Source organism: Eucyclogobius newberryi, unplaced genomic scaffold, assembly GCF_026437365.1.
Source record: "Eucyclogobius newberryi isolate DKJ021-1_F unplaced genomic scaffold, fEucNew1.0.hap1 SCAF_22, whole genome shotgun sequence".
In the NCBI taxonomy this organism is placed as follows: domain Eukaryota; kingdom Metazoa; phylum Chordata; class Actinopteri; order Gobiiformes; family Gobiidae; genus Eucyclogobius; species Eucyclogobius newberryi.
In genome coordinates, this window is record NW_027315857.1 from 21,327,797 (window position 1) to 21,344,676 (window position 16,880).

General features: G+C 41.9%; 1 protein-coding gene across 10 annotated transcripts in view; it reads right to left on the bottom strand.

The window, feature by feature from the left end:
• Positions 1-627: 627 nt before the first annotated feature.
• dysf (dysferlin, limb girdle muscular dystrophy 2B (autosomal recessive)) overlaps positions 628-16,880 on the bottom strand; it is a 92,953-nt gene continuing 76,700 nt past the window's right edge. For all 10 annotated transcript variants that reach the window (XM_072459372.1, XM_072459370.1, XM_072459371.1 and 7 more), the window contains 12 exons: positions 15,475-15,566; positions 13,194-13,364; positions 11,976-12,118; positions 10,938-11,077; positions 10,759-10,847; positions 9,946-10,041; positions 9,733-9,874; positions 5,613-5,712; positions 4,662-4,834; positions 3,849-3,958; positions 2,856-3,003; positions 628-2,028 (listed from right to left, as the gene is read on the bottom strand). In XM_072459372.1, coding sequence (XP_072315473.1) covers positions 1,972-2,028; positions 2,856-3,003; positions 3,849-3,958; positions 4,662-4,834; positions 5,613-5,712; positions 9,733-9,874; positions 9,946-10,041; positions 10,759-10,847; positions 10,938-11,077; positions 11,976-12,118; positions 13,194-13,364; positions 15,475-15,566 — 1,461 coding nt within the window. In that variant the 3' untranslated portion in view covers positions 628-1,971. The remainder of the gene's footprint in view (positions 2,029-2,855; positions 3,004-3,848; positions 3,959-4,661; positions 4,835-5,612; positions 5,713-9,732; positions 9,875-9,945; positions 10,042-10,758; positions 10,848-10,937; positions 11,078-11,975; positions 12,119-13,193; positions 13,365-15,474; positions 15,567-16,880) is intronic.

Here is a 16,880-nt window from a genome sequence, read left to right on the forward strand (position 1 = left end):
GCTCGGAAAGTGGAGGAATATACTTTATGACGTCAAACAAAGACGTTCAACTGGCGAAACACTTTGTCGTCATCGTGATTATTATTCTTTGGTGATGTCCGACATATCCATTTTTAAATTTGGCGCGTTGTTGTGGCCCATAACAGATGTATTTGCCAAGGCCGATGTTAAAACCGCACATTTATGTTATTCTCAAATAATTTTTCACTTTTGCAAACTTATAATTAATAACGGAAAGTAATTATATGTGATCGATTAGAAATGTCAATCTGAGGACACTGAGGACAAACATTTAACAAGTACAGAAAACCATAGAAACTAAAATTAAAAAGTGATTTCAATTCGATAATCCAAAAAAAGTCACGTGTGTTTAATGTGTTTACGACACGTTAAAGCAACATTTTTCAACTTTTTGCTTGTAGTTTTGTACATTTTGTTGCTTGTAATAAGAAACAAAAAACAAAAAAAACATTGATATCCATCGTTTTTGTCAATTTACATTTCAAGAAGCTAATTAAATCCAGATTTGCTTCTGGGAAATTGATTTGTGAGGTTAAAAAAATGATTTAAAAAAAGATCCGCACACAGCTAACATCAAACGCCACACGAAGCAAACGCCAGAGCCCATTTCATGTTTCAAAGTGACATTTATTGACTTAATACTGACGGTTTCAGTGCACAATATTGCTATTTGGATTTGACAAATTCAGCTTCAACACTCAACATTCAAATCGACTCTTTTTCTACAAAAATACCACTCAAATTCTGTTCGGTGTCGTCAATGCCGCATGCGACGGGCAGAATTATACTTATGATCACAGTGCTTCCCTGCTTTTTGGTTTAATTCAGTGCCATTTTTAGCAGCCGACTGGACAAAACATAAACACATGCGTTAAAATGTAAAAAATGACTAGTTTGAAGTCATTAAAATTTAACAGTGTATAATTATATAGTTAGTATTCGAAGTTTCATTCAAATATTTTCTAACAATGACTTCTACACTGTCAAAAATAACCTGTAGAGAAAGTAGAGACCTGATCAGTTTTTAATAGTAAAGTTTTTTGACACTTGGATTATTTAAAAAAAAAAAAGCTTTATTCAGGTTGTGAAGTTAATTAATCGCATTTTTTATTGTAATTGGCAAAGTGTTCTCAAGATAAATATTCAAGTGCGTTAACTATAATGTGAACATAATACAAAACATGTTTTTGCGAAAGGATTTTTTCAGTTGCAGCGGTTTTCACGCCAAGGCAGCAAAACGCAAAAGGCACGTCACGTTCACGGACACGTTTTACGCTCGTCGTAAGGCCACGCGTTTATAACATCGACGAACAAGCGACGGCAATCATAAAGCAAGACGTTTATGCACCAGTTTAACATTTGTTCTGTGAATTTGCTTGTTGTTCAGTGCGTGTATTTTTTGGTTTTCTGTGTCAAACCGATTTTTTTGACGCAATAATTCAGCTCGAAATGTAAAAGATCGGCGCAGTTCAAGAGATTTTGCTGTTTTAAACTGTAAGAAGTGACAAAAATGAAAAGTACAACTATATTTTTTAAAACATCACACCCAACAAATAAAAAATAAACTTAACATTTCAATTAAAAACGCCGGAAAACATACTTTAGACGATTGTACGGTAAAACAATTCAATATAAATTTGACTTTTGGTTATAATCCAATATTTCTTTTGATTTTTTCGTCTGTTTTGCTGTAATTCGTTGTTGAAATCCCGGACAGAATTTCCAGATTAGAGGCGTTTTGCGAAGGTTTCCTGTCTTAAAAGTGCGCGGCGTGAATCTGAAAACAAACATAAACCTTCAAAACAGACGGGACAAATCCGGGCGCTGACCCCCTGACCCCACAGTCAGAGGAGGAAACGTCAGGTTAAGTCGAGGAGATCAAAAGGTCACTACAGGACAGAAAGAAGGCCGTTGATCGTGTGAACGCGTCCATTTTGGTTGTTTGTGTCTTCACTCGTTCGTCTTTTCTGGTCCAAATGGCGCCACCATCTTCATAGCGGCGTAGTTCTGTTGGAAAAAACACAAAATGATTAGTCAAAATAAGAGAAAAAAATCACTATTGTCAATTTATTTCATGAACTATATTGTTATTTGTCTAATGTCTAAATGGTTGGTTTAAATTATCTTTGTATATGAAAAAATAAGGTTAAGGTTATGTTTGTTTTTGTTTTTTTTCCTGTTGTTGACGTGTTGTTGCTCTGTTTTTGTTTTTCTATGTTCTAATAAAAATAGCAAAATAATGATAATAGCAAAAATAATAATATCAAAAATAAAATAGGTTAAATTGGTTGATTGGTTTATTCATTTTGTTTTGTTTTTGTTTTACCATGTTCAATTTGTGAGCATTTATTATTTTTATTGACAATTTTGGTTTCATCTTTTTTTTTTTTCATCTAATTTTTCAGAATATAAACACAGAACAAGAGATAGGGAGCAATAAACCAAGATAAAACAAAAATAAAACAAAGGCATGGGATTAATAAAATAAAATATAACAAAAATGATGGCACAGCAAATAAGTCTAGTAAATCTGATTAAAAAAAAAATGATTTGATTGAATTTATTTTTCCACAAACTTTATTGGTCAGGGAGAGGAATTACTTGGAGACAAAAGCTAAAAAAGTCAGAATAATAATTGTAGAAAGAAATTGTGAAATAAGTTTAATAATTTCCAAAGCGATTACAAAAGTTTGCTCAGAAATGTTGCGTTTTTTTGACAGAGAAGCATCTTTCTCAGGAAAAACACGACAGTTTGTATTTTGGAGCGAGATTTGACCCTGCAACCCGCCGTGGGACCCTCTTATCAGACGAACAGTGATAATACTGTCACTCACCGGGAAGGCGTAGAGGAAGACCCCGAAGAAGAGGAAGAGCAGGAAGAGCAGGAAGAAGAGCAGAATGAACCATTTGAACCTCCTCCACACGATGAACCTCAGGGTCTTGTACGGGGACGAAAACCAGAGGAACGACGTCTCCGGGCGACTGGAAGGACACAAAACCAGAGTATATCAAAGTATATCAAAGTATATCAAAGTACATCACAGTATATCACAGTATATCAAAGTATATCAAAGTATATCACAGTATGTCAAAGTATATCAGCCAGAAGTATTTTTTTAAATTATCTTAGTCAAAGTACCACATTGTACGCATTATTTGTACACACATTGTTTCGAAGTTAAAACAGTGTATGCATTGAAAATCACACATGACCTCAATCCTCATCAGGATTGGTGTTAGCACGCCATCTACGTGCAGCAGAGGGAATTACCATGATGAAAAAACCAAAGCCAGCTTGCCCCCGACATGCTACAAATGCTAATGCTAATGAAACAAGTGTGAACAAAACTAAATACAACTTCAGGCATGTTTGTAAAAAGAAAACAATGTTGTAATATATTTATTATAAAAACAAAAGAACTGCTGCTTCTCACCAGAACTTAAGCCAAACGTAAACATGTGGAAAGAAGACACTATTTTCATATGTGACAATCTTGAGTTTTAACGGTCAAATGAATAAGAAACCTTAGCTGAGTTGGATTAACACATAAGACATTGATCCAAGTTATGTCAGTCAAATAATCTTAAAATGTTGCTTTACACATGAAGATTGTGTATATTTTGATATTATAATATACTGGCTGATGTGCTTGATGTCACGGTCTGGCCTGTCGACTTTCAAAGGTGTCCAAAGTACGACTTATACCTACTTCAGTCGGAAGTTGGTTCCATTAAAATGTTTGTTTAGCCTGGGAAAAGCGCGCGTCGTTGGCTAACCGGGCTAACGGCGTGCTAATCGCGGGGTGAACAGTGTGTGCGGTTCTCACTGCGGCTCCTGGAGGACGGGGTTCATGTTGGGTTCGTCTCGTCCCAGCCCCGCAGGCCTCTCCTCCTGCTCCTGCTCCGACGCCAGCTCCAACGACATCTCCACTTTACCCTGACCACAGAAGACAAGAGTATACGCTTTACAGACAGAATATACGCTTTACAGACAGAATATACGCTTTACAGGCAGAATATACGCTTTACCCACAGACTACCGTATTTTACAGATTATAAATTGCACCTTTTTTCATAGTTTTGGCCGGGGTGCGACTTATACTCCAGAGCGACTTATATGTGATATTATTCGTTATCTTCACACTGGCAACCACAAGAGGGCGCTCTAGGCTTTAAGCGACGCAGAAGAAGAATCTGCACTTCCTCTACCTCTGGAGTTTGTGGAGTTGTTTAGAAGTGACACAGAGGAAGAAGAATTCAATGGATTTAGTGATTTGGGGTAAAACTGATGCTTTGGTAAACTTGTTAGCATGTTCTTTATGCTATAGTTATCTGAATAACTGTTCATATGTTACGTTAACATACCAGACACTTACCACAGTTCTGTCTGTGCCTCATGTAGCTGAAGGTGTTAGCGTTAGCATACGTACACCTATTCACCATGTTCCAGAAAATACGGTCTACGCTTTACCAACAGAATACACAAATTTCAGGCACAGTTTATTTGAACGTGAACATAAAAATGGCGAGTAGAAGTCTGTGAAAGAAAGAAACTGCCACTATCAAACAACCCAAAACGCCGAGCATGCAAGATGATAGATTTGCGACGGTTGGCGGTCGAGTGATTGCGTTCTTCTCACCGCGAGTGTCCGCTCGCCGTCGCTCTGACACGCGCAGGGCCACCAGCCTTTGACCGTCTTCTGCTCGAACAGTGAGACGAGCTTGGACGCCGGCTGCTCCAGGAGCTCCAGGTCACACTTCGCCGCCGACTTCGCCGGACGAAGCATGTGGTTCAGGTCCAACACCAGGTGACCTTCAACAACACACGCAGAAAGGTCAGGAGCCGAGAGAACCGTAAAAGTAGTGCCGTTCTCTTCGACGAACCAATCAGAATGCTTGTCCGCCCCTCAAGTCAGTAGTTTACTTTAAAGGGGACATATATGCATTACTGTGCCTTTAATTGACTTTTAAACATAATTTTGGTCCCCTTCGGATTAGCATTTTCACATTTTATTCATGTATTAATATGTATTTGATTCATTTTTTTCCAATAAACCATTAAATCTTGGCATTTACTCATGTATTTATTTATTTTTTTATTTATTTCAAGCTTATAGTGTGTTTCCTCCGTGGAGCCCTCTGCTGTGGCTGCTGGGGCCTGGCTCGTGGGCCCCTGGTGGCGGGTTCGGTGCCTCGTCTCTGCCCCGGGGCCCCGTGTCTGTGTCCCGTGGCTGTGAGCGGCTCTCCCGATGGTGCTTCCTCAACTGGGTCATCGGTACTCAGCCTCACGTTCAATGTCATTATCATTGTCATCGCGCAACGCCGGTCCCGCCGACTCTCCAAAGGGCCCCCGAGCGGTGGTTTTAGCGGCGTGTGGTGGACTCAAAGGCATCGTGGTCATTCCGGCCTGTCGGCGAATCCCGGCGCAGCGCGAGGGGCGACACCCGAAACTGTCAAACGCTGGCTCCTTATTTAAAATTCCGTAAACTCTTTCGCCGCTTGGTTGGCAATGAGAATACTTTCATTGCGTTGTACTGCAGTGTGAACAGTGTATACAGGTATTATGATCACACATAGAGTACTTTCTGTACCGAGATAGTCGTCGAAGGAGAACTTGTCGTTGTCCCAGATCTGGACGGTGAGTTTCGGAGGGATTTTTGTCTCCGCTTTGTCCAAACTCCAGAAATGCTCCTGTAAAAGACACAAGGGAACGGGCCCTTTGAAAGTTGCGTAAAAACCCGTAAAAACATTCAAAGTGAAGTGGAAACCCGGGATTAACCTCCGGATATCGTCCAAAAAAGTGACACTTCAAGGTGCTTTTCGTGAATGAAAACCCCTCAGGTACATGTGAGTGATCTCAGAGCTCGTTTCAAAGACGTGTACGACTGTATTTTACATTATTTGTGTGGCAGAAATATTCACCGCACAATAGTTTTCATTTTACCTACAGATATAGTACACGTTTTACATCCTTTGTGCCTAAAAATCTGACTTAATGACGTCACCGCACGCCACAAAATTCTAATTATTTGCTTATATTTCCATTTTAAAGGCTCGAAAACCATTAGTATTTAATGATGTCGCTTAATAATTGAAAATGTTTTAGTACATTTGGAATTTGGATCATTTTTCAGATGACGCAGCAGTTTGAAAGGGTCTGTAAACACAAGGGCCAGTGACTCCTGAGGTCGTGTTTGTGAAGCGGAAAGATGAATACTACACAACTCCTACACCGCAGTGACACAGGGAGGACAAGCAACACACACATACACACAACACACACACATACATACAACACACATACACACAAAACACACAAACACAACACACACACATACACACACATAATACACACACACACACAAAACACACACACATAATACACACACACACACACACACACACAAAACACACACATACACACAAAACACACACATAATACACACACAAAACACACACATACACACAAAACACACAAACAAAACACACACTCAACACACACACACAACAACACACGCACACAACAACACACGCACACAACAACACACGCACACACACACAGAGACACACACACACACACAGACACACACACGCGCGCACACACACACAGAGACACACACACACACAGAGATACACACAAACACACACACACAGAGACACACACACACACAGAGAGAGAGACACACACACACACACACAGAGAGAGACACACACACACATAGAGACACACACACAGACACACACACACACACGCACGCAGAGACACACACATACACAGAGACACACACAGACACACACACACACACACACAGACACACACATGCCCAGACTACCACACCTCTGTCACCCCTTATTATATTTTCCGTCCCGTTCAGAGCGATTCTGTGTTTTTACCTTTTGAAAACACAGAAAAAGCATTGACGCTTTTTCTCCGCCGCTCGAAACGAAATCGCTCCCGAGAGATTTGCTCAGAATGTCAGAGCGATTTTCCCAAAACCCCGAGGCTGAGATCGATGTCTTCGCCGGTCCAGGAGTGGAATTATGCTAATCTGACGAGAGCTCGGAAAATACAACCACGTACAATGTCGTCTCAGTGAAACATCAGGACACGATGGACCAATTATATCTGGATTTACAGTGACGGAGCCTCGTGTATTCAAACTGTACACCACAAATAGTACAAATATAAAGTACTATTGTGGTGAATGTACTGTACGCGTAGTGAATATTGTGCCAATTAACGGGGAAATAAAGGGCTAACTAATGATAAAGTTGCACTGTGTAACTTTTCATGAGCCGCGTGTTTGCAGTACGGCATGAAACGTATCTGTCTCCGTGGAGACGGGCCACCAGGCCAAGTCACAGGAGAGATCTGTGGAGAGGTGAGTCTACTTTCGTTGAAGCCTTCTCCTTATACTGCTAATCCTATAGCTGAATCTCAGGGACACGCCCAGTCTTCAGCTGAATCTCAGGGACACGCCCAGTCTTCAGCTGAATCTCAGGGACACGCCCAGTCTTCAGCTGATTCTCAGGGACACGCCCAGTCTTCAGCTGAATCTCAGGGACACGCCCAGTCTTCAGCTGAATCTCAGGGACACGCCCAGTCTTCAGCTGATTCTCAGGGAAGCTGTTTGCTGCCGACAAATGTCCTCCATTGTACAGGATCTGCTGCAGGCAGACTTCTACTACTACTATTACTACTATTACTACTATTACTACTGTTACTACTATACTATTACTACTACTAATACTACTATTACTACTATTACTACTATTACTACTGTTACTACTATACTATTACTACTACTAATACTACTATTAGTACTATTACTACTACTACTACTGTTACTACTATACTATTACTACTACTAATACTACTATTACTACTATTACTACTATTACTACTATTACTACTATTACTACTGTTTCTACTATACTATTACTACTATTACTAGTATTACTACTATTACTACTGTTACTACTATACTATTACTACTGTTACTACTATTACTACTACTACTATTACTACTAATACTACTACTATTACTACTAGTGCTATTACTACTGTTACCGCCATGACTACTATTACTACTATTACTACTGTTACTACTATACTATTACTACTATTACAACTATTACTACTGTTACTACTATTACTACTATTACTACTACTATTACTACTATTACTACTATACTATTACTACTACTACTATTCCTACTGTTACTGCCATTACTGCTATTACTTCTATTACGACTACTATTACTAATATTACTACTATTACTGCTATTACTACTACTATTACTTCTATCACTGCTATTACTACTATTAATACTACTATTACTACCATTACTACTATTACTGCTATTACTATTACTAGTACTATTACTACTATCACTGCTATTACTACGATTACTACTATCACTACTATTACTACTATTACTTCTATTGCTATGATTACTACTATTACTACTATTACTACTACTATTCCTACTATTATTACTATACTATTACAACTACTATTCCTACTGTCGGTGTAATCCCTCATTCGTCCAGGCGTGTTCCATAGTAGAAAAAGCTTCAGTTGTAGTCATCTGGACTCGGTTGAAAAAATAGACGTTTCGACTCTCATCCAAGAGTCATTGTCAATAACAGAATTTAGGTCGAGAACTCCGATATTAATACTGTTCTGTGGTAAGACCCGCCCATTGGGAGGAGCCTTCCTGAAGTAAGAAAGAGAAAAAGGGAAACTGAACAGAGAAGGAAGGGTGTTTCTATCCCTTATGTGTCTGGCCTGTCGGAAAAACTGCAGAGAATTTTTAGACAACACGAAGTCCCTGTTTATTTTAAACCAGGAAACACTTTAAGACAAAAACTGGTTCACCCTAAGGACAAGTTGCCGACTCAAAAACAGAGCAATGTAGTTTATTCGATCCAATGCAGTGAAGAAAGCTGTAAAGAACGTTACATAGGTGAGACGAAACAGCCTCTACACAAGAGGCTTTATCAGCACAGAAGAAATACAAGTTCAGGACCACAGAGCGCCGTGCATCTCCATCTTGAAGCCTCTAATCACTCGTTTGAAGACGGTGATGTGAAGGTTTTAAGCAGGGAGAAAAGATGGTTTGAAAGAGGAGTCAAGGAAGCTATTATTGTTAAAAAAGAAAGACCTTCTTTAAACAGAAATGGAGGGCTAAGGTTTAATCTTCCTGTTATTTACAATGGGTTACTGAACCCCTGGAAAGGTAGAGGACCAGGACAAGGACATTTAGATGCTAATCAGGTACTCAGGGTGGTTGAGCCAGGGTCTCACAAAGACAAAGAGGATTCTAATAGCCCATTAAGATTCTGAATAGGCTACCTCGGTAGATACAAGGGGGAGTTTCTGTTGAAACAAACAACTCTTTCTACTTCAGGAAGGCTCCTCCCAATGGGCGGGTCTTACCACAGAACAGTATTAATATCGGAGTTCTCGATCTAAATTCTTTTATTGACAATGACTCTTGGATGAGAGTCGAAACGTCTATTTTTTCAACCGAGTCCAGATGACTACAACTGAAGCTTTTTCTACTATTCCTACTATTACTACCATTACTGCTATTATACTATTAAGGGTAAATACACGTATGCAGTCTAGTGACTACGCAAAAGAAAACAATTGTACAAAATGTAAAATATGTAAAATTATACGATCTTTAAATATAATTGAATACCTTTTTGTCGACGATGCAGAGCTGCTCGGCGGGGAGGTAGTAAAACGGAAACACGAATCTGAAGTTGAAGTTGCCCTCGCCGCCGAGCGAGCGGTAGTGCACGTCCGTCTTCTGCTTGTTGTGCTCGTGTCCGTCCAGCCACCTGCGGCGCGGCGAGAGACGTGTTATGACGCGCTGAACACACCTGCGCAGAAATCGCAGAGTATGCCTCACCCTTTCACGTAGATGTCGCTCATCTTCTCCCCGGACACGCCGATGTCGTCCAAGATCACGTCCTGAGTGTTCCAGATGATACAGCGGAGGAAGAACCTGGACAGTGACGTAAGAAAAGACTTAAAGCGCCCCCTACAGGCCGGATTGAACTAAAATGCAGTTAAGATAAATGTATTTTTGATTTTGCTAAAAAATATAACAATATCATCACAGAATAGGACATTGTTTAGGTTTATAATTTCACTTCCTGTTCCATTGTTGACATCATTTCACTTCCTGTTCCATTGTTGACATCACTCTAGGAAATTACCCAGCAAACATTGGGGGAAAAAACTAATCTAATGTCATATTTTTTATTTTATTTTTGACAATTGGTGAAAATATATGAGAGCTTTATTTAATTGAAACTTTATTTTGTTGAAAGTGTAATGTCACTTCCTGTCATTTTCCTGTGATGTCACGTCCTGTCATTTTCTACAGATTTTTTAACGTTTTCTCCACAAATACCAGCTCGATCGGTGTAAAACTATTATTTATACGTACAACAGGTATAAACACACCAAATATACTGTAGTCAAAATTAAAAATGGTAAAAACCTGTCATTTGTCACTGTAAATACTGTAAATTCTGTTTGTTCCCTCATATTCAGCTGCTGATAAGAGCAGTACAAACCTAAAGTTATTGTGCGTCTGAAATGTCAGCGCTTAAATCAATAAATGCAAACCAAAAATCTGAGCGGAAGAAGAAGAACGGTGTTTTAGTGTCGACAAACGTGGAACTAACTGAACCCGGGGGAAAAACCGTCTCCTCACTTCTTGGCTTTCCGCGGCGTGATGTCGAACGGCGGTCCCGGGGGTCCCAGAGACTTGGGGAACAGGTCCACCCACATCATCAGACGACCCTGACGAGACAGCCACGACAACAACATTAGCTGGTCAAGCGCGCGCGGTCAGAGCGAGCCCGGCGTTTACCGCTCGGGACGGCGTTTTACCTGCTCGATGTCGGGCTGCAGGGGGCAGTAGAGTTTCCTGGTCTCCACGTGCTCCGGCACCAGGTCCAGGCGTTTGAGACAGAGCAGAGCCAGCCTCTGGTCCACGGGGCCCAGGTGAGGATTCGACTGCTTACTCTCCTCTTTTCACGTGAAGAGGATTTATACGCATCAGTCATACATGTACACAGAAAAAAGTACTGCACTTAAAGGACAAATATTATGCGTTATTTGTACTGGTGCTGGCCTTTCAACATGCTTTTTGAGTACTTTTACTTTGGCATTTTATGTTCTAGAACTAAAACAAATAAACACTATAACTTTGTCTGATCCTAGGGAGATGCCAGAGTAACTGAGCTTTGGCTCCATCTACTGGCTGCAAAGGGAATTACACTGACTTAAACGTTCCAAACTAGCCTGCCGACTTCCTGATGTAGCAAAGCAGTTGTAATGAACGTGATTTGACAGCAGGAATCTGTGAGAGTGAGTCTGGCAATGATTTATGGACGATTCTCGGTGCCACGTCAACGATCTTCAACGGGGATTCAAAATGAAGTGTTTTTGAGGCTCGGAGGGGAGAGGAATTTTCTAAACGGGATCCATCAAACAATCGTGAATGACGCTAAATACAACTCCAGGTGTGTCTTTGATGACGGAACAACATTAGAACATGGTTAAAAGTTTAAAAAATGCAGCATGATATGATGTGTCCTTTAAAGCGGAACTAAGTACCTTCAGCGATAGAGCTCCCCCTGCAGCTCCATTGTGAGAATACACTCTCAGAGAACAGACCCAAGAGTATACTTTTGTGGGTTTTTTTTCTTTTTCAATTAAAATAAGTCAGTGTAATAAAGGTTTTTTCTTATATTTAGGTAAGTAAACTACACATGACGTATCTAAATGTGTTGTTTTTTTAAATATTCGCTTGCAGTGTCTCGTATTAATAGACAAAACTAAAATGACAAAACTTCTTTGCATCGAGTACCGTGATGTCCCCGTGTATTAAATTGGACTTTGATGTGTTAGCATTAGCGTTCGTACTTAAGTCAGCGGCGGTGAGTTCTTCTCCTCTGAACACGACCTTGTTTCCTTGGTAGAGCGGCTTTCGGAGGTTCTTTCCCTCACAGACTCGGTTCAGGAGCTGACGAGGACTCATTTGACCCCTCCAGCGGTTGACCCCAGACCTGAGACGCACAAGACAGCGTGATCTTTACACTTACATCCATTTACCGCAGACTGATCCTAAACTTTCACCTATTTTAACCCACATGGAGACATAAGAACCTGTTCAAATACATGTTATGCTGGTAAATGTCTTAGATTTTACGATTATTCACAAATATTTACAAACCGCGATCAAACGACAGGGAAATCTCACTTATTTGTAAATATTTTCTATCTCGAAGTCTTCAGTCACAATATTTCAACATTTAAAATCTCAATTTACAATAGAATTCAGGATCATTATTTACAGCCTGAATGATCTTATATGATTACCGTATTTTCCGGACAATAAGTCGCATCTTTTTATTTGATTTTGTATATTTTATGTTGTTTTTTAAATTTGTTTTTATTTGATTTTATATGTTGTTTTTAATTCGTTTTTATTTGATTTTATAAATTTGATGTAGTTTTTAATTTGTTTTTATTTGATTTTATGTAATTTATGTTGTTTTTAATTAGTTTTTATTTGATTTTATGTCATTTCTGTTGTTTTTAATTAGTTTTTATTTGATTTTATGTAATTTATGTTGTTTTTAATTAGTTTTTATTTGATTTTATGTCATTTCTGTTGTTTTTAATTAGTTTTTATTTGATTTTATGTAATTTATGTTGTTTTAATTCATTTTTATTTGATTTTATATATTTTATGTTGTTTTAAATTAGTTTTTATTTGATTTTATATATTTTATGTTGTTTTTAATCAGTTTTAATTAGATTTATATATTTATTTATTTTTTAACATATTTTACTTGTGCTTGTTTTGTACTCTGTGCAGCACTTTGGAGACTTTGTGTTGGTAGAATGTGATTGGATGTAACTTCTCCAGGTCGCATCATGGAATTAGACAAAATTCCAATAACACATCGATGGAAAAAAAGCAGAAAAGTTACGTAGTGCACCTTGTTATTTTCTCTTGCGAGTAACGAAAAAGTTCAACGCGAGTGGATTTCTGTCTTTCCAAAACTGTGACTTTACTTGAGAGACCTCCATCTGACCCGAGGACTTCGTGAAATGTGCGTCTCGGGTGCGACTCACGTGCAGTAGGTCTGGGGCAGTCCGCACGTGGCGCCGTGGCGGGACAGGAAGCGGTTCTCCAGGTCGATGACGGTTTCGCCGATCTTCTCGTCCTTGGTCAGGAGGTCGTGGTCGTACAGGGCCACGCGCAGGTCCTTCTCCAGCGGCAGCGAGCAGGACAACTCGAACATCCTGCGCCCAAGACCAAACGTGCGCCAGTTATAGACGTCATTGTTAGCTAAACCGACGCTCAAGGACACTTCGGCGTGTGGTCAGCACTAGATCATACACTCAGAACTGACAGAAGTGACAAATTCTGTCCCGGAAGTGACGAATTTGGAAGTTACAGAATCCAATATGGCCGCTCTCGCGTCTTGCAGCATATCATTTCCAGATCATTTGGCTCAGCGGTTTGATCCATGACGTGCCGTGCTGTAGAGCTTGGGTTCGACTCCCGCTCCGACCCTTGATTTTTTTTGTGTTTACATTTTTTAACTTATAGATTGCACAGTCTAGTTTGTTACATTTCCCCCTCGTCTCCTAATGGCTACAAAAAATTAGGATTAAGGGTTAGGGGTTAGGGTTCAGGTTCAGGTCAGGTACAAGTTCAGGTTCAGGTTCAGGTTCCTGGTAAGGTTCAGGTACAGTTTTAGGTTCGAGGTACAGTACAAGTACAGGTTCCTGGTCAGGTACAAGTTCAGGTACACGTTCCTGGTCAGGTACAGGTTCCTGGTCAGGTTCAGGTTCAGGTTCAGGGTCAGGTTCAGGTTCAGGTTCCTGGTCAGGTTCAGGTTCCTGGTCAGGTTCAGGTTCCTGGTCAGGTTCAGGTTCAGGTACAGGTTCCTGGTCAGGTAAAGGTTCCTGGTCATGTTCAGGTACAGGTACAGGTTCAAGTTCAGGTACAGGTTCCTGGTCAGGTTCCTGGTCAGGTTCAGGTTCAGGTACAGGTTCCTGGTCAGGTTCAGGTTCAGGTACAGGTTCCTGGTCAGGTTCAGGTTCCTGGTCAGGTTCAGGTTCAGGTACAGGTTCCTGGTCAGGTTCAGGTTCCTGGTCAGGTACAAGTTCAGGTACACGTTCCTGGTCAGGTACAGGTTCCTGGTCAGGTTCAGGTTCAGGTTCAGGGTCAGGTTCAGGTTCAGGTTCCTGGTCAGGTTCAGGTTCCTGGTCAGGTTCAGGTTCCTGGTCAGGTTCAGGTTCAGGTACAGGTTCCTGGTCAGGTAAAGGTTCCTGGTCATGTTCAGGTACAGGTACAGGTTCAAGTTCAGGTACAGGTTCCTGGTCAGGTTCCTGGTCAGGTTCAGGTTCAGGTACAGGTACAGGTTCAGGTACAGGTTCCTGGTCAGGTTCAGGTTCAGGTACAGGTTCCTGGTCAGGTTCAGGTTCCTGGTCAGGTTCAGGTTCAGGTACAGGTTCCTGGTCAGGTTCAGGTTCCTGGTCAGGTACAAGTTCAGGTACACGTTCCTGGTCAGGTACAGGTTCCTGGTCAGGTTCAGGTTCAGGTTCAGGGTCAGGTTCAGGTTCAGGTTCCTGGTCAGGTTCAGGTTCCTGGTCAGGTTCAGGTTCCTGGTCAGGTTCAGGTTCAGGTACAGGTTCCTGGTCAGGTAAAGGTTCCTGGTCATGTTCAGGTACAGGTACAGGTTCAAGTTCAGGTACAGGTTCCTGGTCAGGTTCCTGGTCAGGTTCAGGTTCAGGTACAGGTTCCTGGTCAGGTTCAGGTTCAGGTACAGGTTCCTGGTCAGGTTCAGGTTCCTGGTCAGGTTCAGGTTCAGGTACAGGTTCCTGGTCAGGTTCAGGTTCCTGGTCAGGTTCAGGTACAGGTTCCTGGTCAGGTTCAGGTTCCTGGTCAGGTTCAGGTCCAGGTTCCTGGTCAGGTTCAGGTTCCTGGTCAGGTTCAGGTACAGGTTCCTGGTCAGGTTCAGGTTCCTGGTCAGGTTCAGGTACAGGTTCCTGGTCAGGTTCAGGTTCCTGGTCAGGTTCAGGTACAGGTTCCTGGTCTGGTCAGGTAAAAGTTCCTGGTCAGGTAGGTCCGGGTCAGGAATGTGCTGGATTCTTTGTGAGGGGCCATAGGTGATGGACAAGTGAATAGCGACATCTAGTGGTCTCGACACATAACAACACCACAGTGTGTCAGGTCTGAGCGTTTGGGGGTCATTTGTTATTGGTCTAATATATATATACAACCCACATCTGCATCATAGGAACAAACTAAAGGACGAGGTATGACATATTTAGACTAGATTAGTTTAAACAGATTAATTTTGTTCCCTCATAGTTTTGATCTAGTTAAAGGGCCAGTACGTACTTTCCAAAGACTGGCTCCAGAGTGCAGGGGATGTAGTGGTCGTGGTCGTTTATGGTCTTCTTCCCCAAACTGATCTTCACGTACGGGTCACACTGAGGTCAAACAATAAACATTATCATTATCGTTGGGGTCTTTAGGCTGCAGTGAGTGTGTGTTTGTGCGTGTATACCTTCCCGTTGGGGTCTTTAGGCTGCAGTGAGTGTGTGTTTGTGCGTGTATACCTTCCCGTTGGGGTCTTTAGGCTGCAGTGAGTGTGTGTTTGTGCGTGTATACCTTCCCGTTGGGGTCTTTGGGCTGCAGTGAGTGTGTGTTTGTGCGTGTATACCTTCCCGTTGGGGTCTTTGGGCTGCAGTGAGTGTGTGTTTGTGCGTGTATACCTTCCCGTTGGGGTCTTTGGGCTGCAGTGAGTGTGTGTTTGTGCGTGTATACCTTCCCGTTGGGGTCTTTGGGCTGCAGTGAGTGTGTGTTTGTGCGTGTATACCTTCCCGTTGGGGTCTTTGGGCTGCAGTGAGTGTGTGTTTGTGCGTGTATACCTTCCCGTTGGGGTCTTTGGGCTGCAGTGAGTGTGTGTTTGTGCGTGTATACCTTCCCGTTGGGGTCTTTGGGCTGCAGTGAGTGTGTGTTTGTGCGTGTATACCTTCCCGTTGGGGTCTTTGGGCTGCAGTGAGTGTGTGTTTGTGCGTGTATACCTTCCCGTTGGGGTCTTTGGGCTGCAGTGAGTGTGTGTTTGTGCGTGTATACCTTCCCGTTGGGGTCTTTGGGCTGCAGTGAGTGTGTGTTTGTGCGTGTATACCTTCCCGTTGGGGTCTTTGGGCTGCAGTGAGTGTGTGTTTGTGCGTGTATACCTTCCCGTTGGGGTCTTTGGGCTGCAGTGAGTGTGTGTTTGTGCGTGTATACCTTCCCGTTGGGGTCTTTGGGCTGCAGTGAGTGTGTGTTTGTGCGTGTATACCTTCCCGTTGGGGTCTTTGGGCTGCAGTGAGTGTGTGTTTGTGCGTGTATACCTTCCCGTTGGGGTCTTTGGGCTGCAGTGAGTGTGTGTTTGTGCGTGTATACCTTCCCGTTGGGGTCTTTGGGCTGCAGTGCGTGTGTGTTTGTGCGTGTATACCTTCCCGTTGGGGTCTTTGGGCTGCAGTGCGTGTGTGTTTGTGCGTGTATACCTTCCCGTTGGGGTCTTTAGGCTGCAGTGAGTGTGTGTTTGTGCGTGTATACCTTCCCGTTGGGGTCTTTAGGCTGCAGTGAGTGTGTGTTTGTGCGTGTATACCTTCCCGTTGGGGTCTTTGGGCTGCAGTGAGTGTGTGTTTGTGCGTGTATACCTTCCCGTTGGGGTCTTTGGGCTGCAGTGAGTGTGTGTTTGTGCGTGTATACCTTCCCGTTGGGGTCTTTGGGCTGCAGTGAGTGTGTGTTTG